The sequence below is a fragment of the Sinocyclocheilus rhinocerous genome, unplaced genomic scaffold, assembly GCF_001515625.1.
Source record: "Sinocyclocheilus rhinocerous isolate Xijiao unplaced genomic scaffold, SAMN03320098_v1.1 scaffold967, whole genome shotgun sequence".
Lineage (NCBI taxonomy): Eukaryota > Metazoa > Chordata > Actinopteri > Cypriniformes > Cyprinidae > Sinocyclocheilus > Sinocyclocheilus rhinocerous.
The window spans coordinates 161,932-186,031 of record NW_015660510.1 but is presented as its reverse complement, the minus strand read 5'-3'; the positions used below and the strand labels follow the sequence as shown (position 1 = coordinate 186,031).

At 35.5% G+C, this 24,100-nt stretch overlaps 1 protein-coding gene across 1 annotated transcript in view; it reads left to right on the top strand.

The window, feature by feature from the left end:
* Window positions 1-23,704, top strand: part of LOC107725274 (E3 ubiquitin-protein ligase E3D-like) — a 24,265-nt gene extending 561 nt beyond the window's left edge. Inside the window, exons 2-10 of the mRNA XM_016534484.1 lie at window positions 1,569-1,771; window positions 4,677-4,767; window positions 4,901-5,114; window positions 6,796-6,871; window positions 8,752-8,854; window positions 8,958-9,066; window positions 10,478-10,638; window positions 15,188-15,326; window positions 23,631-23,704. Coding sequence (XP_016389970.1) covers window positions 1,569-1,771; window positions 4,677-4,767; window positions 4,901-5,114; window positions 6,796-6,871; window positions 8,752-8,854; window positions 8,958-9,066; window positions 10,478-10,638; window positions 15,188-15,326; window positions 23,631-23,651 — 1,117 coding nt within the window. The 3' untranslated portion in view covers window positions 23,652-23,704. The remainder of the gene's footprint in view (window positions 1-1,568; window positions 1,772-4,676; window positions 4,768-4,900; window positions 5,115-6,795; window positions 6,872-8,751; window positions 8,855-8,957; window positions 9,067-10,477; window positions 10,639-15,187; window positions 15,327-23,630) is intronic.
* Window positions 23,705-24,100: the final 396 nt, after the last annotated feature.

The following is a 24,100-nucleotide window of genomic DNA, read 5'->3' as shown; positions in this document are numbered from 1 at the left end:
CCCTTTTTAGTCCCCCCCCCCCCATTTTTAAGCTTTTTAAAAGTCCTATGGTGTGAGAAACTGATTTATAAAAATATAAATATTTTGAGATTCACTTAATGTAAACTTATTAACTCTGCATGCATAATAATTATATCCTCCTGGGACCCAGGCATAGACTTGTGTCCTCTGTAGAGGGCATTATATTTGAGTGAATTTCTCTGAGACCCTACATGCCACAGATTCTGTACAGAGCACATTCAGGGATTTTTAGAGAGATGTTTGGAGGTTTGATCATAAACACTCCCTCTCCTTGGTCTTTAAAAATGACGGATATTGACCAAGTGATCAAATGTAGCACTCTTAGGGAAATATGATAATGTTTGGGGGAAAAAAAACATCAAAGAAAAATGTTATGGGGGTTTCAAATCGGAATATGACTTTTTGTTACGAAGCAGGGCATAATTTTCATACATGTCTTTTGTAGAGGACACCAGGACAAACATCATGTTAATCAGGCATTTTGGAGAGACACAACAAGGAATTATAGATCAATATTCCTATGAAATATTAGATATTCCTATGAAAATGTTGAAAAAAGTTATTACTCCTATTATTACACTTCTTTTTTCATTATGGTTTGCCCCAAGAACACATTAATACGCAAATTAGATGCAATGTATAGATACATTGAATAAAATGGGAAAACCAATTTATGGACATTTTACGCACATATTGCATTAAGTACAGTACTATATCAAATCATTATGTTATATCTTTCATAGCATAGTTGAGAATCGTCTTTGTACAAAGTTTGGCTAAAAATAGCCTGAAACCTAAAAACTGATTGGTGAATGAAAAAATACATAATTGTTTTTGCCTATACATGCCTTTTCATGTCTATTTTTTTTTTTTTTTTTAAATAACATAGTCTTGGCGTCCTCTACAAAGTACATAGAATAAAATATTAGTAAATATATTTTTTCAAAAATGCTTCTTGCTCCAACCAATGTAATGTAAAAAAATAAATAAAATCACAAAACTTTTTTTTTTTTTGGTGCCTATTTTTTTCTCCAACCCTTGTTTGTATTTGTGTTAAATTCAGCAAGTAATTTGTCCTTATTCCCACAGTTTTGCCAAAGACATGAATAACATCTGAATCGTGTTGCCGAGAGGTGTGCTGTCCTTTACTGATTAATGGTGGACAATAAAGCAGGGAAAAAAATCTATTGACTTAATAGAAAGAAAGAAGGACACTAGTCATATCTAGAGATCTGAATATCATAGAGACTAGAGTGGACTCTATTCAACACCCTAGCATTGAGGCAGCATGTTTTACACGGACAAACATCTCTGAAATCTAATTCTGTAAAATTTACGGTAAAAAAATGGCAGACATTCGTGTTCATATCATCATATAGTGAGACGGCAGAAGCTGAAAACACCGCGTATGTGTGTAGTAAACAAAACAGTGCGCCGCGCCATCTGCCATTCATTCTGTCTTTTACCGTTAAATTCACGGTCATTTTTTACAGTGTAGTTCATTATCATGAATGTTTCACCGCTGACTTTTTATTTTACCCTCACAGCAGTGATGTTGTCAGGGATGATGCAGATGTGCAGATCGAGTCTAAACAAGACTCCGTCCTGAGCGTCCAGACCCCTGACAGGACCTATCAGGTGAAGCTAACGCCTGCGGTGAGTCTGGTGGAGACGTCGTGCCAGAGGAGTCCTGGAAACACTCAACATGGATCACACTTCAGACTGCGGCTCAAGGTGGAGCAGCCGACAGGTACACGCTGATTATTACCCATAAGCACTTTCTCACCAAACCCAGGTCAGCATGTGGAGGTCTTTAAAGAGTCACTCTTATTGGATTTCCTTGAGGAATGTAAGTAATGAGTGCATGAGCTGCACACACACCAGATCAACAGAGATTATTGAAGAACAAAGCGAACTCCAGTATGTGATCTGCTGCGCTGAGCCTGAGCTTTACTTCATGTCAGCTGACTCAAAACTCTTTATCCCAAAAAACCCCAATTTAAGTACTTTTTTGTTTAAATTGAGCATATTTATACTGTCTATGTTGTATTTAACAGTCTTTGTGACACTCTACAGCCATGTTGTTATTGTTAATTAAAACGGATAGTTAAATGAAATGAGGCTTATGTAAAAAAATATATAAATATTCGATGAAAAACTGTAAAAAAACAAAAAAAAACTAACTGTGTGATTGCATTATCTGCATGATAACCGTACTGTCTGCCACATAGACATTACTCTGACACTCACCTCCGATAACGTTTTTTTACTTGTGATTGTAATATAGAAACATGGACTTTCTGTAGATGCGAGATGCTATACAAATAAACGTGAAATTAAATGAATTGAATTGAATAGCTGAGAATTTTTGCAAGGCTTTAGTGTTGTTATTTTTAACTAAAACCACTTGATTAATGAAATAAAGCTGATAAAATATAAATATTAGATAAAAAACTTAAAGCGCTTAAACTGAAATGAGAAATGTTGCCTTGACAACTAATTGAAATACTAAAAGTACTAAAATGACTAAAACTGAAAATGAATAACTTAAACATTAAAACTAAATAGAAGTATAAATGACAGAAACACGTAACAAAATTTGTTTAAATTTAAACTAAAATTAGAAAAATTTAAATATTGATATATAAAATGTATATATTAATAAATACTATGTCAGAGCAACTCAGTTAGCTGACTCAATCATACTCAAAACTTTTTTTTTATTTTAGCATATTTTTTTATACTGTTTGTTATATTTGACAATCTTTGCATAGCTTTACTGCAGCGTTATTTTTTTTTGTTAACTAAAACTAATTGTTAATTGAAATAAAGCTCAAATAAGATTAAATATAAGTATCTGATAAAACACTTAAAGCACTTAAACCGAAATTAGAAATGTTGCCTTGGCTAATAACTGAAGTACAATGTTTAAGTTGAAGCTCTAAAATTACTAAAACTAAAAATGAAATACAAATAAATTAAAGCTAAATAGATTTATATATATATATAAATGACAAAAATGCATAACTAAAGTACTACCATTTAAAACTAAAATAAAATATTAATAAGTAAAATTGAAATATTAATAAATACTCTAATAGTTTATAAATAATACCAAAGACTATATATTACCTAAGACGTGTCACTCCTATAGTTTTGAATGGGGAAAAATGCAACGCTCAATATGGCCGCTCTATTGAACGAAGCACCGCCTTCTGAGTAAAAGAGCCAATCGCTGATCAGTAAAGTCATCGCATCACTGCAGCTGCTGTTAGAAGCTCTGGTTACTATCCACCTTATTTTTCCCATAAGAGCGGCCCAATTGTAAATTGAATGTGTCTGACTTCTGGTGTCTTTCACTTCCAGCTATTTTTAGCTGTACAAAACAGCTTGTTTTGCTACTTGATATTGCAAACTGGTGTTTCTTACCATATTAATTTCATATATTATCTTAATTATGAACACACTGGTTTGTAGTGCAAACAGCTTTACTGTTTACCGCACTTTGTTATTCTTCTCGTTATTTCCCTATACAGCGGCTAATGAACCGGACGTCTCGCACATTCACAGGAAACGGCTTACTTCCATTTGAAAAATAAGGTGGATAGAAACAGTCAGCGTTCTGAGACATGCAGGTCCAGCCTGAAAAATAAGCGTTTTTAACGCTATTTGAGCAAAAGAAACAACATTTATGAGACAGTTGTTGTCAGATTTCATTGGTGATTTCAAATATGAAATTTAATCGTAAGCTTGGTGAACCGTTTTGGAGATTTTGATGTTTCCTCATTCAAAGAGACAGAGGCATTTCAAAGATGGCTTGCCTTAAAGGCAGAGTAAGTGATTTCTGGTAGCCAATGTTGATATTTGAAATCACCAAAACAAACACGCCCCTACCCCAAAAGGGTCTTGCCCCTATTTTGATAGCTCCGCCCCACATATACGTACGCAACCCAGGCAACGATTAGTTCTGTGAAACAAAGCAAAACCAATGTTATACCGTGTCTACGGATGTGAGCGGCGCGGCGCAACAAATCCCGACAGAAAACTGCTGCCGGGTTCTATTTATGATGTGCTGACACACATTTCAAATGGTTTTCAACGGTCGTTTGATCGCGTCCAGTGTAGTCAGACTTTAGCTGTTGTAGACACGGTGTTACTCACCTATTGAGAAGAAACAAAGCAACCTCGGCGTCCGATCGCAGGCCTCCGCTCCTTGAGTTCTCTCCAGCACTGGAAAGCTGATCCAATATTTTACACGGGTCCTACTTCTTGCCTTATCTTTCCGCAGACGTTTTCCTCTTTTGTTTTTTTATCTGCCATCTCTATCTTTCTGTCGCTCGGCTCGGCTAATGTCCGTCCCATGCACTGAACGCGCTCTCCTCCACATCACGAGTAGACATGCCCCTTATTGCTGATTGGCTACAAGTTTGTTTTGCTATTCGGCCCGAATCAGTTTTCTAAAGTGTTTTTGAAAAATCACATACCCTGCCTTTAAAGGGACTTTGATGATACTCTGCTCTCTACAGATGTTTGCTAGTGACCCTGTCTAATCTGGATCATCAAACGAATCATTGGTTATCCAAACAAGTATCATCACTCGGTATGTTCCCTAAACCTCTGCTTTAGTTTGGTTTATTTGGTGTTTCTTCCTCCAGAAGCTCCTTGCAGTGTGATTGGACAGCTGCGGGTCAATGTGACGTACTCCTTCCTGTGCCAATCTTGTGGCTCCATGGTGCTTCAAGACAGGTTAGGAGTGTTTCTTTTTTTATTTCCACTGATTTGGAGAAGTAATGCATTGAAGGATAGTGATACGTTCACTATCAGACGCGTTGTTATTTCAGTGTTCAGCTGTTATCAGACTATCTCCTAACTCTTAAAGGGCTTTTGGGCGAGTGCTTCCTTTGCCCAATGGAAACTGGAATGCATTAGTGGACGACTGGTGCTGCCACCCGGATCCGTTCGCAAACAAGAAGCTGCTCCCGCGAGATGGAGACTGTCTGCTCGGGGACACGTTTCTTCTGTTGGCTCGGGACAGCAGCTGTGAGCAAACCCTCGTACTGGAAGAGAAATCACTTCAGAAAGCCTCTGCAGAGGTAACCTGTGGAGTTTAGAGACGCATGATTAAATAGCACTCTCACTAATGCAGCCAAGTGCTAAAAGTCTGATTTCTCTCTACCAAAACGGTGACGCTTCAGAGCTCTGAAGACACATGCAGTTGTGATATACACCCTAAGTAGTGCACAGATCTGACTTACACAGCCTGAGGCAGATGGCTTCCTTTCATCACAATAAAGGCTGAAGAGGCGGGAGGAAATCCACTCTTAAAAACATTACGCTCAGCAGGGCTATGGAGGAGAAGCGGTCATGTCTTTAAGAGGGATTGAATCACTTTCTCAAGCTCAATCTGTGTGTAGCCCGTGGCCATGCCGAGGAGATAAAAACACGCTTTCCGACGCTTTTTCAATCCTAAATCACTTCAGCACACAGTCATCTGTTTTCTTATTGATTTCTGTTTGATGGTTCTTTTTTTAACGAAATATTTTCAGCATACAGTCGAAGCAGAAGTTTGAAAACAAGTTGAAAAATTGCTTGCAGTTTTTTGTGCAGTGGTGTGAAACACTTTTTTAAAACAAATGCTTAGTGGAAAGAAGTGTTCACTCTCAGGAGGTCAAAACTACATTTTATTTGAGAATGTTTTATTTTCTGTTCATGTTGCATGAGGTTTGCAGTTTTCTAACACTGTTACCAAAATGGCAAGTCACAGGTTTGCAGATTTAGCTTAAAATAAGCTAGGCTAGTTATTTTGTCATCAGAAAAAAACTAAAATAGTTTGCAGTTATTAATAAACGAACCAATGTTATGTTGAAGTTGCTCTATCATTCAAAGGTTTAGAGTAAGATTTTTAATGTTTTTGAGGGAAGTCTCTTCTGCTTATCAAGGCTGCATTTATTTGATCAAAAATACAGTAAAAACAGTAATATTGTGAAATATTATTACAATTTCAAATAATTGTTTTCTATGTTAATATAGTGTCAAATGTAATTTATTTCTGTGATCAAAGCTGTATTTTCAGCATCATTACTCCAGTCTTCAGTGTCACATGATCTTCAGAAATCATTCTAATATGCTGATTTGCTGCTCAAGAAACATTTCTGATTATTATCCATGTTGAAAACAGTTCCTATTTGTGTGGAAACTGTGATACATTTTATTATTCAGGATTCTTTAATGACTATAAAATTCAAAAGAACTGCATTTATTTGAAATAGAAATGTTTTGTAACATTTAAAAATACTTTCTGTCAATTTTGATCAATTTAATGCATCCTTACTGAATAAAAGTATTAATTTTGTTCAAAATAATAATCTTACTGACCCCCAGTTTTAACAGTAGTTTATATTTCCCGTAAATCAAGGTTATATATATATATATCTTTGTATTTATTTAATTATTTATATATTTATTTACCAATTAAAATTTATATAATGTGTAAAAGTAAAAAAATAAAAAAATTAAAATCAAAAGTGATGACAGAATTTTCATGTTCCAGTAAACTATTCTTCTGAAGGCAATGGAAAGGTTTTTTAAAGCATACAATAGTACGAAGTACTCGCATGGCTGGAAGTAGCTGCTGTTTTTAGCCGAGTATGTTATGAATATGGCCGTCGAGTGAAGTGACTGAACCTGTAATGTGAATAACCATATAACCAGTGCCATATAAAGCAGCCTATGACCAAATTTGCCTTTCCCCATAGTATTTGTGTGTGTCTGCAGCAGAAGCATGGCAGCAAGCATGTGATGGTGTCCTGCAGGAGCTGCTCTGCGGCGCTGGGAGAGGAAGTCACTGCAGGTAAGGAAAGCAAAGCAGTGTAATAACTGTGGCAACACACCACTGGGCCATTTTACATGACTGCAAATGAAGAAAACCAGATCTTTTATTTATATATAAATCATGATATCATCCATTACCCACGATGCATGTCGGCCATTCATTGTTTCTATTAGCAACAGCCTGAGACTCTCTAATGCGCTTTGAAATGTTTTCAGACAAGTGCTGTGCTTCTGAAGCAAAAACAGTCCGTTTATCTCTTTGCAGAGGTCTGTTTTTAGTGATTGTCAGCACTGTAGTTTTTTTGTGTTTTGCAAATATTTTATATTTTAATTTAGTTCACCCACAAATGAGCATGCATGTACTCACCCTCATGCTTTTATAAATCTGAATAACTCAAGTCTTCTGTATGGCAGATCTTCCTCTCTGATGAAGTTCTCAAATCTCGTTCATAATCAGATGTCATGTTTAATGCCACTTCACAAACTAGAGATTACATGAGTTTCGCCCACATCGGGAATATAAAGGCAGGTTTATTGAGTTTGGCATTGTAGATTAATTGCACATTGATACTTGTGTGTAGACAAAACAGGGGTGAATGTGGAGAGAAGAAGAGTGAATGAAGAGAAATCAGTGTGTTGGCTATTAATAATGGTCTTGAGATCACAAAATATCAGTTTTTATTGTATTTTTATATTTTATGTATACAATGTGTTAAAAGAACTGGGGAAGTGAAAGGACAATATGAGTTTTAAGGTAAAAACTAGCCAACATAGTATTTATGGATGGCTTTGTTAGCGTGTCACATTGTGACGGTGTTATTCATAGTTATAGCTTACATTTTAAACAATTTTTCATGCAATGTGCTGAAAATTAAAAAGAATTAAAAGTATCAAAATTTAAAAAAAGAGGAATTAAACCTAGATCAGATCAAATAATTAAATATACACATACTATAAACAACCCTAGTTTAAAAAATCAAAATACTTAAAACATGTAATAGATAAAATCTAAACATTTATTGTAAGGCCCTTTATGGGGTTCCTACAGCTGTCAACTGTGGGGGAAAATTGGGCTAGATTTCATTCCAATTCGGCGGGTTTTCAGTCGGCTGAAATTTTTCTGGGACCTGGCAACCCTGGTGTGACACATCTTCACATTTTTTTTATTTTTATGCTACATTTTAACAGACTTGTATTGTGGGATAAAAGTGTTCAGCTAAATGTTACAGAGATATTAAGAAATGCTTCAAATGATTTTGATCAAACACTGCATGTGTAGCTTACTGAACTGTAAATTTATGTAAAATTAATTTTTTTATAATTGATTAATTTACAGCTCTAACACTGTTATTTCCTGTTTATTACTGTGACGCTGTTTTGAAAGCATTTGTAGTGTATTTTCCTGTTTCCTGAAACTGCTTTGAAACGGTTCTGTATAAAGCGCTGTATGAATGCATGTGACTTGACTTGACAACAGTCAGTTAAACAGTTTAGTAGTTAGTCTGCACTGCAATGCTGCAATTAATCAATCAGAATTAAATATTCCAAATGTGATTAATTACACACCAGTTTGCAAATGCACAAAAAGATGATTTAGCTCTAAACAACAGCTACTAACATATTACTACTATTTCTAATGCATATAGGCATGCTGTTTTCTACACAGTATTCACTTAAGACTCAATTACATTCTGAAAATAGTTTTCAATATTTGGCCTGGAAAACAATTTTTGAACTCAGAATTATATTATAACTTTGTTCTTTATTACAAGAAAGCTCTATGTGTTTCTAATAAATGTTGAAGGTGCACATATTATCTGAGAGGTAATTTCCTATAATCTTACACCTCCAGCTGTTAATAATGTGCAATTTTCAGTTTCAATGTCCTTTGTTTTTCAGGGGTGCTGAAGTTTTACATAACTGAAATATTAGTAAAGCCACGTGATGATGGAGAGTGTGATATAACACAGCTCAGTTTAGAGTCCGAGCCTAATTCAGAAAGGTTAGCGAGTTCATTTGATTTATTCATTTTAGTGTCACCTGTAGATGATAATCAGTCTGAGTGAGTTTTTATTATTATTATTTTTTTATCGTGTCTCATACAGGCAGCGATTCTTGGAGCAAACTCTAGCGTCCCGCCTGGTCGAGCTGTCATCCGCACAGAGTATATTTCGCTTTTCCATCCAAACCCCTGATGACAAAGCTGTGATTTTGGTATGAACATTAAACCTCATGCACTGTAAAAAAAAAAAATAATAATAATTTTTTTTTGGAGATGTAAATACAACCTAGATTATTAGAGCATGTTTTACAAGAAAATACTATTTCAGTCTTTCTACATAAAAATGTAATATTGATGTTGCATGCCGTTTCTTTGTAATTATTTAAATTTACTAGCAATTTTTGAGTGAAAAATTGTTTTCTAGCTTTTTTCAGTAAATCCTTTCTAAATGTTTCAGTGTATATATACAAAAAAGGTTAATGTTGTTCCATGTGCAAAGATTTCTCTCTGAAGTCCACTTACAGTTTATGTGTGCACCAATAATGTGATTATTTCCAATAATCAGAGCAAGGACTTAGCAGATGTTTAGCATCCTATTTAAATGCAGTTTTCATTATTCTGCCGCTAGTATTCACATACCCCAATGCAAGTGATGTTTTTGATCAATATACTGCATTATATTCAAAAATGTGATGCCTTCTTTGTACTGTGTACCTCACAAGCACATGCTCACAGTGGAACAGATGCTATGAAAGTGTTAACATGCCTGTTAAAATCAGCATACGCCTCTTATTTTACTGCAGTTATGGTTGCTATATGAGCTTAATCGCATCAATTTGATCAAAGTATTGTGTTAACGTGAGGTAAATTTGAATCACAATATTGCCTATATCTCATTATGATCACATTATGAGGGTGCATGTAAACATTGGCAAGGTTAATCAGGGTTTCTTGTGTAAGAATTACAGAACCTCAGACACTTTGATCTTCTGAGACCGAGGTCATACTAAAATGGAGTCAGATTAGATAATAAAATGGAGTCAGATTTGAGTTAAACCTAAATTGAATAACTTTGCGCACTGAAATGTCCGAACACGCAAGAAACCTTCATCCACCACTGGATACCTTCATTGGGCCAAGTGCGTGGACCTTACACTTGCAACCAAAAAATTTTGCGCCGTCTCTCTGAGCTATACATACTGGAGTTTCCTTCCTTCTGACTTGACAAAGCCATGTTAAAACATGCTAGCAATGTGCTAAAGTGTGTTAGCAACATGCAAAAAATTCTAACAGTGTGCTAAAACATGCTAGCAGCATGTTAAATTATGTTAGCAACTTACTTAAAGAATTTAGCAATTTGCTAGAACATGTAAATAACATTTTATTGACCTTAAGTAAAATCTTCAAACAAAAGTTATTTCAAACCTTTTTCAAAACAAGGCTTTGTCAAGCCAACATCAAAGTTTGTTCTTGAACTTTACTTATCTAGTTAATTTAACCGTTTTTCTGCCATGGCCGCAGTCAATCTGAAGGAGAAAACTCTGAATCCAGGAGATCGTTTTACTTGTGATGTCCCCTTTAAATCTGGTCTTCAGGTAATTTCTTTTCTCTTGTAATTATCAGCTGTGGCTTCTGAACACGGACTCTCTGGTCGCCTCATTTCCCGACGCAGCAGCGAGGGCCGACAGCTTCATCTCCGCAGACAACAAAGAGCATCAGTCATGCCGGGCCGTTAAAGCAGTCAAAGTGCTCTACATCCTCTGCTCTGACAGCAAACTCAAAGAGTAAGTCATAGTTCACCCTGACATCTGCTCTTATTCCTCATATTAATGTCCATAACTAATCCGATTCCACCTCATCATGTGAATGAAGTGACATATGGGTTTCGATGTCTAATTTAAAAATAGATGCTCCCTCTGTTAATGTCTTTGTAGACCACATTTAAACCTTGGTAAAACAACATTCAACGTCAGCATAAACATCACTAAAGTGTGTTACTTTTAGGCTTAAAACAAGAAAAAAATCTGCTAATGGAAATAAAAATAGATAAGCTATATTCTCTGAAAACAAGTCTTAATACCAATCACAATTCTCATTTGAATTTATCTTGTTGTACAGATGTTACAACATACATATTTTTATTGGGAATCCAAAACACTGATTAGCCCTTTAAAACCAGAAATATGAAATATGATTTTTTTTTTTTTTTTATATATATATATAACAGTTTATTGAACCTTTAGACAAATAAAATAAAATAAAAACTTTGCATATGTATTTATTTGTTTTGTGTCATATTTGATACATCAGGTTTTTATGGCTCTTATAGTATTATATCATACTATAAGAGCCATAAATATGGAGCTCAAACTCGATGAGGAAAAACAGCTCAATTTTAATCAGAGACTCAAACTGAGCAAAAATCTGCAATTTGGTGCAGATGCTGATATTTATATTTATATATTCATAATGTAAATCAATGAGATCTTTATAACAGTAGATCAGATACTTACATAACATGATATAATTATCAGTCGTCACTCTATATCTCCAATAATGTGTCTTAGTAAGATGAGATTGAAATGATCCAAACATATAATGCAATGCAATCCAATGATGGAACAAATAAACGCTCCTCAAAAGATCCTGATGATCAGATTTGAGAATCTAAAAAATGATTGATGGAGAATCAAGTAAAGCTGAGCTGCTTCAGTCCAGTAAGTGTTCATCTGGAAATATTACTACAGTTATTCTGACGTTTGCTTTATAAAATCAGTAAAGATTTGACAGCAGAAAGACACGTGAAGCTCAAGCTGAAGGTTGATGTTTGTACAATTAGACTAAATTATACTATTTCTTGCTAAAAAAGTATAAACTATCGATCAGACAACAGAAGGCATCATTTAGAGGCCTTAGAAATGTGTTTCAAATATGATACAAACCAACAACCAATCACAAACTAAACAATACTTGACTTATTTAACTTTTAACATGCTCTTCTCAGTGTCAGCATCAGAGAGAAACGGTTTCAAATGTCAAACAGCAAAAGTGTTAACTGGATTGATAATGAGACGTAATATTTTTGTAATATGTTCCAGTAACATTTTGGATGCTGTGTTTAGTTTTATTGTGTCATGTTATTACTAAGTAAATTTGCACACACTAATATTAACGCAAAACAAATATCCACTGGGCTAAAACAGTCTGTTTTTTACTCACTTTTTGTGTTTATATATTTTTTTTTTTTAAATGTAATAAAAGTTTAGATTTTTGTAAAGTTGACTGTTTAGTCACTGTCTTGATTTACTGATGTATAAAACAGCTTTTAAGTCATTAAGAAACTTTTCCAATTTGTTTTAGCTACATAAAGCCCTACACAAAATAATTGATTTAAATGTAAACATAAAATACAGTCATAACAAAGGTTTAACAAGATGTGCAGTTAGTGCATTTTGCCACTGCAGAACAGAACAGACTGTAAATGTACAAGCTCAGAGAAATGCTTGCATAGCTACTCACATTGATGTGTAATGTTCCCATTATAAGAGCTCGAGGATCCGTGGATCACAGAGGGACTTTGGGTGTGCGTTCTGCCACCAGAAGGTCGTCACGACTCTTTACACCTCTTACCTCGTCTCCCTCGCCTTTTTATCAAGTGTACATTAATTCTGCCCATTTTCCAACCCTGCGCTTGAACGTCTCTCCTCCTCGCTGTATGTAGAGGTGTGGGGATCAAACATGATTCATGGTGCTCAGATGCAGGCCCTGAGCCGTTATGCTAAATAGAGGATAGTCTTACTGGAACCAGACTTTTGACTACCCACATCATGTCTGGTTAACATCGCAGTTTAGTCTGGCCAAAAACTGCTTGCTTAGACAGCAAGTGACTGACTGACTGACTGACATTAAAAGGACTAACTACAATTTAAATGATATATATAGAGCATTTTTATGTAATGGTCATGGGTATATAATCCAGCAATAAATGGTTTTAATAACACTGCCCTGCATCGTTTTTGCTGAATGAATGAAGTTTTGCTCAAGCAAGTCAAACTTTTTCACAAAATATGATGCATTTCATAGAATTTCTGCTTTTTACAATCATTTGTAAGGTGAAGAAGTCTTGAATTCTCCCTTAATCAGCAGAAAAATCTGCCACAAAGACATGATTCCTGTCTTCCTCTGAGCCAGAGTACAACTACAGGTGCATCTCAATAAATTAGAATGTCGTAAACTACTTCAGTCTGTGTGCATTGAATTTATTTAATACACGAGTTTCACAATTTGAGTTGAATTACTGAAATAAATGAACTTTTCCACGACATTCTAATTGATTGAGATGCACCTGTATTTGTTCAGTTCTCAGCCCGTTTTCACATGTCTGGTTTAGTCATAAAATAATGTCATATTTTATGCCTAATCCTGATTTCAAAGTTTAAGAGATGACTTAAATCATTAAGATCCTGTTCAGGAGCAACATTTTCATTCAAAGCACAGTCCTAGCTCAGACTTCCCATTGCACTTTGAAGTAGAAACTTGTGTCTGATATCAAACGTAATCAAGAAAATTAATTACTGTCATGTAATCAATCAACTACCACTGAAGAGTGTTTGACTGAGGTTGTAGTAGTGCACGATGCTTCTCTTTCTGGGCTTCTCCAGCATTTCCGCTTTAAAAGCTGCATGTGCGCTTTCTGTGGAATTACAGCACAGATGGGTAAATGTCAGTGAATGTCCTGAATAGATTATCACCATAATGTGTGTCAGGACATAAGTCTCTCCGCCTCTCCTCTCGCTCGGCTGTCTTCAGTGCTGTGTGTTGACAGATTACTGTGACATGATTAAAACGCTAATGTTTCAAACTATCAGTTTAATATAATTTAAGGTCCAGCTGCTTCTGTGGGTGCAGAGTTATTGCACAGAGGTAGTAACGTTTCCGTTTTCACCTTCAGTCAGTGTTCCTGATCATTTTTGTTCTAGCTCAGCAAAACCTAAATTTATTAGTCAGAAGCTTCAGCTGCCTGAGCAGAAACACTCATGCAGTTCACTGTGCCAGTTTGACAAGGAAAAATTTAAACTATTAATTTAATACAGAACAATTCATTCCTCTATCAAGTAACATTTATTTCTACAGTACTTTATCCAATACAGATTGTTTCAAAGCAGCACAGTAATACTTATAATTATAAATGTACAGTAATAAACAGGGAAATAATGTTAATGTTGTAAAATTAAAAAATTTTAATAGTTTTTGTCTTAATGTGTTTTTATTTTGTTGTGTGTGGTTTTAGTTGTTGTAAAGCACATTGGTCAACGTGGGTTGTTTTTAATTGTGCTATATAAATAAATTGTCATTGTCATAAAATACGTAATTTATGAAAAACCCAGCTGTAAAGCAGCTCTACAAAAGACAACAAGTGTCATTATAAAGCTCAAGTCAGTTCAAATTTGTAATTGTCAAAACTTTATAAAGCAGCTCTACAGAAGATAAAGAAGTGTCATTATTCAGCTCAGTTTAGTTATATTAAGCTCAATATTAGGCTATAACATTTTGATTTAATTTATACAATCAGCTCAATTATATTTATTTAATTGTGCATTTATTTTTATAATTTTTTTAATAATTAGCTGTAGAAAGGATAGCCCTTATATATTGTGTAAATGTATAAAAGTGTAAATTATTTAAAAAAATTAAAATAAAAAATAGCCCTGACCTGTACATGTACATTCAAAACTACTTATAACTACATCTTAATTTTTGCATGTTGAAAATGGCATGGCTTAATAAACATAATTAATATTGTTTATACATTATATTAGTGTTTTTATACTTTAGTTTAATTTTATTTATAAAATACAAATACATTTTCCAATGGGGGTTGAAAGTCTGAATGTACATGTGGATTTATCTTTTCATTTAAAATACATTTTTTTGAAGCTTAAATAAAATCACCAGAAGTAAAAAGCTGAAAAATAGAAATAAATTATGCAGTGGGGCGTAAAAGTCTGAAACTACATTAAAAATGTGGATTTTTCTTTTCATTTAAACCGGAGACCAGACAACAGGTAAAATCATGACATAAAATATTTTAGATCACTAATCAAATGTAAGTGAATTGGTGATATTTCTCTTTTTACTGTTCTGCTGATAATATGAGTAATACAATGTTAAACTAGAAAAGAATGCAGAATAGAAGCATTTTCAATAGTGGTCTACCAGTAAAATCCACTGTATGTTTATTTACTAATAATCAGTGTACATGGATTTGAGAAATGTTGTCTTAATTTCTGTCTCCCCCTCACTCATCTTGTGTTTTTCCTCCTCTCTTTCTAGTGTTGTGGAGGTTTGGGAGAAGGACATTAGTGTTCATCCTCTGCTGCTCCCTCAGAGCTCATGCGAAGAGCTCCAGAAGCTTCTGATGTCCAGCACCTCTAGACTGCCTGCATTCCTGCGCTGCATGAACTCATATCAGGTCACATACCGCTCTCACCACACGCATGACTGCTTGATCATTATACTTCATTATTTTGTAGTCTTTATTTATATTGCATTTCTTCATTTAGCAGATGCTTTTGTCCAAAACGACTACAACACTGAGAAACACAATACAAAATCCCAAAATTGTCTAAAAACGTACAGACTTGGGTAGAATTGTACTGTAGGTGTGAGTATAATAGAGTGCTGTAGTGATGATATACTTTTGTAGGCCAACCCATCCTGGTTCCCTTGATGAAAACCTGATAGGATTTTTCCATTGGCTTTTGTATTATTGCAAGAAAATAAGCTCTGGGTCCAAACAAAAGTTTTTAAAATTCTTACACACATTTAGCAGATGCTTTTGTCCAAAACGACTACAACACTGAGAAACACAATACAAAATCCCAAAATTGTCTAAAAACGTACAGACTTGGGTAGAATTGTACTGTAGGTGTGAGTATAATAGAGTGCTGTAGTGATGATATACTTTTGTAGGCCAACCCATCCTTGTTCCCTTGATGAAAACCTGATAGGATTTTTCCATTGGCTTTTGTATTATTGCCAAGAAAATAAGCTCTGGGTCCAACAAAAGTTTTTAAAATTCTTACACATTTTGTTATCATTATAATCTTTACTAATGAACTCAACCAACAAGGCTATAAAAGCGACTGGGTGGTGAAATGACATTTAATGTCCCAACAACCTCTGTAGTCCTATTTAGACACTTGTTAGCAACCACCTTTATCAAGACAAGTAAAAGCTTTAAAAACAATCACAAGGGGGTTTTATGTTGAAGAATAAAATGTTAAAACTTCTTGACCTTGTGTGAACCACATCTTATTTCAGGCATTTAAAATAAAAATAAAAAAGAGTGCTAAAATGCAACCGGTCTTTCTACCTTATTTTTAACGTAAGAGTGACCACAGCAATGTATAACTTGAATGGAAGTGGAACGTTGAATGGAACATTGGAAGCTTCACACGGTTATTTTAGCAGTACAAAAACAGTCCGGGTTGCTGCTTGATATTCCATAATGGTATCTATGGAAGCCCGTTTTTATCATGGAATAAACCAATTTTAAAAAGTAATTGTAACTTTTTTTCTCACAATTTCACAATTCTGACTTTTTATCTCCAAATTCTGATTTTCCATCTTGCAAAGTTAATAGTGACTTTTTATCTCTCAATTCTGGCTTATTTTCTTGCAATTCCAAGACAACAAAGTCTGAATTGTGAGAAATAAACTCATAGAGTTGCAAAAAAAAAAAAAATCTGAATTGTGAGGAAAAAGTCACAATTACTTTATTTTTTATCGCTATCATAAATTTAAAATGTGCAAAACAATTTACTGCACTTTGTTATTCTTCTAGATATTTACCTATTGCGACTAATGAATCAGAAGTCTCACACATTCACAGAAAATAGCTTACTTCTTTGCGCAGCTTGTCTGTGAACAACGGCTCTGTGTAGTAAATGCTGCTCCACGTGAAAGCACGCACGTGTAGAGATTTACCGCTGATTACAGAACCGGCTTTACTGACGAGATGCGCATTAAATATCGTGCGATATTTATCGTGCAGCCCTACTGCCAAGTTTAAAAATAAGGTGGAAACACAGTTTAGTCATCTTGCATGTTTGTCGGTAAATTATTTAAGCGAAAAGGACCAAATCTGGTTTTTAATTATTTGGCTAACTGGCAATACAAAAAGCCCTGAGATCCATTCAGTCACTGTGTGCTCGTTAGGCCTCAAAAAGAAGCACAGCTGTGTGTCATTGGCATAGCAGTGGTGGGCAGTTCTATGTTCCTGGATGTCCCATCGATGTAGTGTATATTTATAAAGAAAAAGGGGCCAAATACCGAGCCCTGAGGTACCCCAGTGGTTAGTTGATGTGATCAGACACCTCTTCCTACCAAAATATTCTGAATTATCTGGCTATGAGGTAGGATTTCAACAAGTCAAGTGCTGTTCCCATAATGGCCACTGCAGCATCAGGATGTATGATAGCAATACTCTTCTTACTACCTTTTATATGTTTTTATCTGAAAGTTTTGTTACCCATCACACCATCTGATAGCATTTTAATTGCCCATCTTCAGCTAAGCTGACATTAGTGCCTCTCGTCTGCATTGATTAAGCTGAAATGTCTTCGAGTGGAAAATAAGAATTATTTTCTATAGCCTAATACATAAAACAAAATATAACATCTCTTTGAAGCAGATGTGCTTGGTATCAGGCAGATAGCCTGGTTGAAATGCTTGCCTCAGTTTCTGTTGTTTCTCCAGTATATTTTCTCCCAATTAAGGAAGCAAAACATCTGTTTCTTGGCAGTCTTTTCCCCCACCTCACTGTGAAGAGTTTCAGGGCTTGACCCAATGCTGATGCTGATGTGCAGCTTTTTCCTTTTCAAAAGAGTCTAGATTTCCATTTACATTCTTACTGAGAGAAAAATAAGCCAGTAAAGAGGAAAATTTTACAAGAGGTGTGCAGGAATTCCTTGGAAAAGGGGAGTTTTGTAGGGTCTGTAACACTTGAGATGTGAGGGAAAGAGTCTGCTAACAATTTTAAATAATTAATAATTATGTGGTGCATGTGGAGTTTTGTAATTTTTATGTTTATTTAATATATATATGTATATATGTGTGTGTATATGTTCCAAATCTTAATGTCTACATACGCAGCAACCCTCTAAGGGAACATTCTAACTGAAACAGAACCTAAGTGGACTATTTTGTACACTCTACATAGGCAGCAACTCAAATAAACAATGTCAGCCTGTTCAGCTCAGGTCATTTACAGGGTGATTTAAATGCCAAAAGCTTTGCGTCACATTAAACAAACTTCTTTTTTGGTCCTTCTTATGTTGCCGTGGTTTATTTTGATCTTGTTTCTCATGCTAGCAACATGTGTTTGCTCTGCTGTAGCTGTTGAAGGCAGTGAACTTTCTCCATCAAGTGGAAAACTATCACTCATCCTGCCAATTTTTCTAGTGCTTTGATGATAAAATGGCAGACAGGCATCATCAAGCACATGTGCCTGTGGGAGTGCTGTGTACAGTTCATTCAGCACCTTTGTTGTGCTGAAAACAAGCAGAAACATGCAGCACACTGACCTATATAGATATAAAAGGTTATTGTTGATAAGGTTTACATGAATAGATGATTTCCAGTGTTGATCCAACTAATATCTGAAATAATCAGAGCTTCAAAGACCCATTTTTGCAGTGATGCCAGAGTCGACATTCAAATATTATGAAGTGATAGTTTGGTTTGCATCAAATTTAAACTCATTTCTCATTTAATTACTGTTATATACACTACTGTTTCGAAAGTTTTGGATTGGTATGAGTTTTTAATGTTTCGATGAGCTTTGTAAAAATCGACGCGTTTCAGAAAGGCGGGGCATAGAGAAGAAACAATAATGTACAGTATGTGGAAAATAATGTGTTTTTTTAACCTTAAAACGCATAAACACATTTCATTACACCAAATACACAAAATAATGTTCTTTTTAGCAACATCATATGACTCCTTTAAAATGTAATTTATTCCTGTTATGCAAAGCTGAATTTTCCGCAGCCATTATTCTTTTGTAATATTTTAAATGTCTTTACTGTCACTTTTGATCAATGTAGTGCATTCTTGCTGAATAAAAATGTCATTTCTTTAAAAACAAACAAAAAACATACTGATTGTGCTTTTTTAAATGCTAGTGTATATCAGTTACAGTGATGTAGGATTTTGTGATGTAGGGCCACTCAGCTGTAGCTGTGATGTATGTAACTGAAATGCGGCTGGTTTGACAGTCTATTTGATGTTGTGCATGAGTTACTGGCTGTGTAAAGCTCTCTGAAGGCTGAGAAGAACCCACTGCAGGGACGAATCCTTGAGTGAGAGTTCATCATCGTCCGTCTCAGGACTCAAGGCCTGCATGAAGCGGATTTGGTTAAATGTCACCCTGTCTGTTTGCCTCATTTTTTACATTATGCTACCAAAGTTCAGTGGCCATTTGTGGCAACATTTAAATTTTTAGGTTGTTATTGTAAATGAAAAGATCCCAGAATTAGTCATTTCTCAGCAGGTGGACCAGATAATAATGCTGCTGTTTTTGAAGTTGGAGTAATGATGTAATGATGCTGAAAACTCAGCTTTGATTACAAGAATGAATTACATTTGAAAAAAGATTCACATAGAAATAGGAATCGGTTATTAGTGGCCAAGCACTGAAGGTGCTTAGGCACGTATTGTATCCGTTAGTTTTCTTGCAGGAACCGCTTGCGGGAAAGTTATGAAATTTGGCACACAGATAGAGGAGATTCTCCATATTAACCATAGCAAATTTGGAGTCTCTATCTCAAACTCTGTAGCGCCACCAACAGGCCACATTTGCATTCATATTTCTGCTAATAACTTTTGAACCGTAAAGTCTAGAAGCAAAATAATTTTTTCTTCTGATTCCTTGGCTCATGCCGAGTCAAATAACTTATTTAAATTTCTATGGGTCAAGATTTTTCGCAATTTTGAATTTTGCAAAAATTTACTTTTTCGAACTCATACTAGATGGTTTGTCCGATTTTCACCAAAATTGGTTCAGATCATCTTCAGACAATGCTGGCAAAAAGTTATCAAAATATTTCCGATAGACCAAACCATTGTCTTATGGCGCTTTTCCACTGCGTATTTTGTACTGTTCTCTGAGGTCCACTTATAATGTTATCAGTTTTTACATCAAAAAACATCATATTTTAGCAGTAATAGGCTATTTTCTGTCCTGTTTTGACCCCCTCATCAGAACACTCTGTTTGAATAGGTGTGGTGGATTGTCGACTCGGAAGTAAACGCCACTGCTGGGATTGGCTAACAGTTGTGTATGTTTGACAGCTTACATCCGTCATAGATGGACACTGCTGTGATTTAGGTTAAAAACACATAAATACTCCGTACATATCAAACGATCTGTAATAACAGTCAAAGCAATAGTGACCACGTCATAAAAACAGTTACTCACACTTGTGTGGTGCGACATTACTGTCAGATCTAATATAGTCGCACAGCATCGTCTTTTAGTTTCAGTCAGGCTAAACAGGCAGTGCTTGTCTTCTTCTGCGAAGGCGGGGTTTAGCCACACTATTACATCATAAAGGGGCACATTCCATAACCTGTCGTTTTGGCAGATTGGCTTCAGTATAAGCTGCTTTTAGACTAAAGAGAAAGTTTTAAGTTCAGAAACTTACAGGATGCTTTTATAGTACAATGACCTCTTATATGTCAAAAGATCAAGGGAATTTTGATTTCTCAGTTCATGACCCCTTTACTCAGTTCATGACCCCTTTAAGCGTGTTAACGTATTTGAGGAAATTTGCGCAAAAATGGACATGAGACTATATCTTCACAACGCTTTAGCGGATTCTGACCAAACTTGGTATGTGTTATACCAAGCATGACCTGAGAGCACACAAGAAGTTTTGGCACAGCGCCACCTACAGGTCAAAAGATATAAAAAATGACCTTTTTGCTTATAAATTCTGACCAGATTGGCCAAAAATCATAAGATTGGTCTTGTTAGATTAGGAACGGTATACCGAATGGAACGATACTTAATATTCCTATGTCTTTTTGGGTGTCGGCCATTTTTAGTTTTGTAGTAAAATTCTGTATCAACAAATGTCTTTAACAGGGGTCTCCAACCCTGCTCCTGGACAACTACCAGCTTCAACCCTTATCAAACATACCTGAACCAGCTAATCAAGGTGTTCAGGGCTTAATTACAGAAATGTGTGTTGAAGCAGGGCTGGAACTTAAGGGTGTTTTCACACTTGGTCCTGTTCAGGGGTCTGAGCGTGGTTCGCGTGATTTTTGGCCCATATGTGAACACTCCAAACGATCTCAGACCCCTCGGTAGCGAACCGAACTGAGACCATCTCGGGAGGTGGTCTGAGTACGGTTCGCTTTCGGCTAAAGGTACGGTTCGCTAAAAACATGCATTGTGAACTAGGGCTGAACGATTTTGGAAAATAATCTAATTGCGATTTTTTTTTTTACCAATATTGCGATTGCGATTCCGTATGCAATTATTAGATTGCAGAAATATAAAAACAAATCTGTTGCTTTACCACACTACTTTAGGTCGTTCAAAGTCACTGTAATAAACATATGTAAACATGTGGACTGCACTAAACACTGTCTGTTAACTTTAGACCAGTGGTTCTCAAACTTTTTTGGTCAAGCCCCCCTTTAAACCTATAAAAAAAATCTTTAATTTTAATCTTTTAAATTTAATAAAAAAAACCTACAGGGAAAAAACACATGCATCACTTGAAGCATTGAAAGTAGCATAGAGAGAATAACTGTTATTATTATTATTATTCTCTCGCTGTTATTTATTTATTTTCTTTTTCTGCTGATGGCCCGCGCTCGACTTGAAGCAGCGCTGCTTAGACCGATGGGTGTGTCATCAAAGTACTGCCAGAGCTATAAGAGAGCGGGAACGTCTCCATATGCTTTCTCTCGCTGTACTTTAATGTCAAAGGCTACACCGATTGATCTTCAAGCGGAACATACCTCTTTACTCTGGCGTGTCACGTGACCGAGTCTAATCGCTGTTGTCTCTGCGATTGAAAAATCATGTTTTTTTCATATCGCGATATTATCGCAAATGCAATTAATCGTTCAGCCCTATTGTGAACACAAATCGGCCCGGGCTCACTTGATTTTTTCCATTTGTGAATTCCGATGTAGTTTGGCCATCAGATGTTTCCATAAAAATCAGCTGTTCATAGTGGCTGCTTCTTCTGGCAGATCTCTACAAATTGTTCGCTCACAACGTACACTCGTTTATTTTAATTTCAACCGCTTCCAAACTGTAAGAGAGATACGGCTGTGTTTAAACTGGCCTTGCCAATTTAAACTTTTTGATATAGGCTACGAGCGCGCACATCCCAGCGGGGGCTAAACTACACTCTCTTTAGCGTTTATTGTTTCAACTGTCAAAAACACCCATGCTTCACATAAACAGAGTTGGTTTTGTCTCAATCTAATGTAAACATCGGGGAAAGAAATCTCATGTGTGCTCTTTTCTTTAAAAAATTTGAAATTTCATTTTATTATTTTATATATATCTTTTTTTTTTTTTTTGTGAAAACCTGTAACTGTAAATCATGCTTTTTACAGTCATTTTACAGTTTAATATGTTACCATTGACATTGCCCCACCCCACTCATATGGCATTAATCTGATCTGTGCAGGTCTTAAAAACAGTCTTAAATTTGAGCTTAAAAATCCTGCAGAAACCCTGTGTGCAATAAAATAAACACGATGACATAAACAAGGAAAACAATTCAAAATAAATATTACAAAGGTGTACGAAACTTATATTTTTGTGCAAAAGATTAAAATATTCCAGTATAGTTTTGGAGGCCATAATGTCAGCCTTCAAACACTGAACTGGACTAGATCCAAAAAGCAGAAAGAGATCTGAACACAAAGAAAACTGGGTCATTTTTCACTTGGTCCACCTCTTGGTCCACTTAAAGGGGTCTGGGTTCGGTTCTTTTCAAGAGGACTCAAGTGTGAAAACACCCTAAGTTTGCTGGAAGGTAGCTCTCCAGGAGCAGGGTTGAAGAACTGAGTAATTAAAGACAGCTCCTTAGCTCTTCATTTTACATCTGTTGTGCTTGGCCCCTCAATTGCTGCTTGCAACTATATTTTTAAATTGTAATAGTATTTCACAATATCACTGTTTTTACTGTATTTTTGGTCAAATAAATGCAGATTTTACAAAATCTTACTGATCCCAAACTTTTAAATGGAAGTGCATGTGAAAATCAGACTTCTCAAAAGCTTAAAAAAATACTTTGTTATTGTCGACCTTTGTGTGAAACAGTACAGTGTGTTGCAGTGATAGACAGACAGTAGTACACTAATTGTTGTTGCATCATATTGTATTTTTAGATCAGCAAGTGTGAAACCCAGCTGTTATCTTGGAAATAATAACTGTGAAAAAAAAACATTTGGTAGTCCATTGAGATGAAGAATTAATAGAAAAATAAAACATAGCTAATATTAATTCCGGTTCATTCTAAACACTTCAGTCTAGATGAGTGCATTGCATTGTAGGATACAGTATTTCATGCATTAAGTTGTATATTAATATTACATAATGCACATTTGGCATGTAGTAGGTCATCCAGATGCCCTATGATTTTTTGCACCGTGTACATACTGTACTATATACTGCAGCCATTGTGAGAGTAGTATGTTAGTATGGTAATCTAAACATAGGCTGTTCATCTTGTCTCTACAGGTGGCCTACATGCGGATGTGATGCATTGAGCTCAGAAACCACTGGAGCAGTTTATCATCACAGTGCAGCGACACATGAAATCAAATAGGCTGTGAAAACCTATTAAATGCATAACATTAAACATTTTTTTTTTTTTTATAAAAACCCTTAGAGTTGTGTTATTTTTTATGCAGTATACCAAGGTCTGAAGTGGCTCGTATTTCTTTTTAATTGGGAATTTGATGACAGGTGTTGTCTGGCAATCTGTACCCGTGTAAATAACCATCATGCTCATTACAAGCACATTCAGTATCATTCCATGCACTCTTAAAACATGTTACTGGTAGTTTGGTTCATTTTCTATCTTTGGAACAGTGCACTTTCTCCAGAGTTTATGAGTTTGCAGCAGTGTGCGGCCCAATGAGAGACGGAAAACACTGTGTGCCCAGATGTGACTGAGTAAATATATTCATAGATCATTCTGAATATGC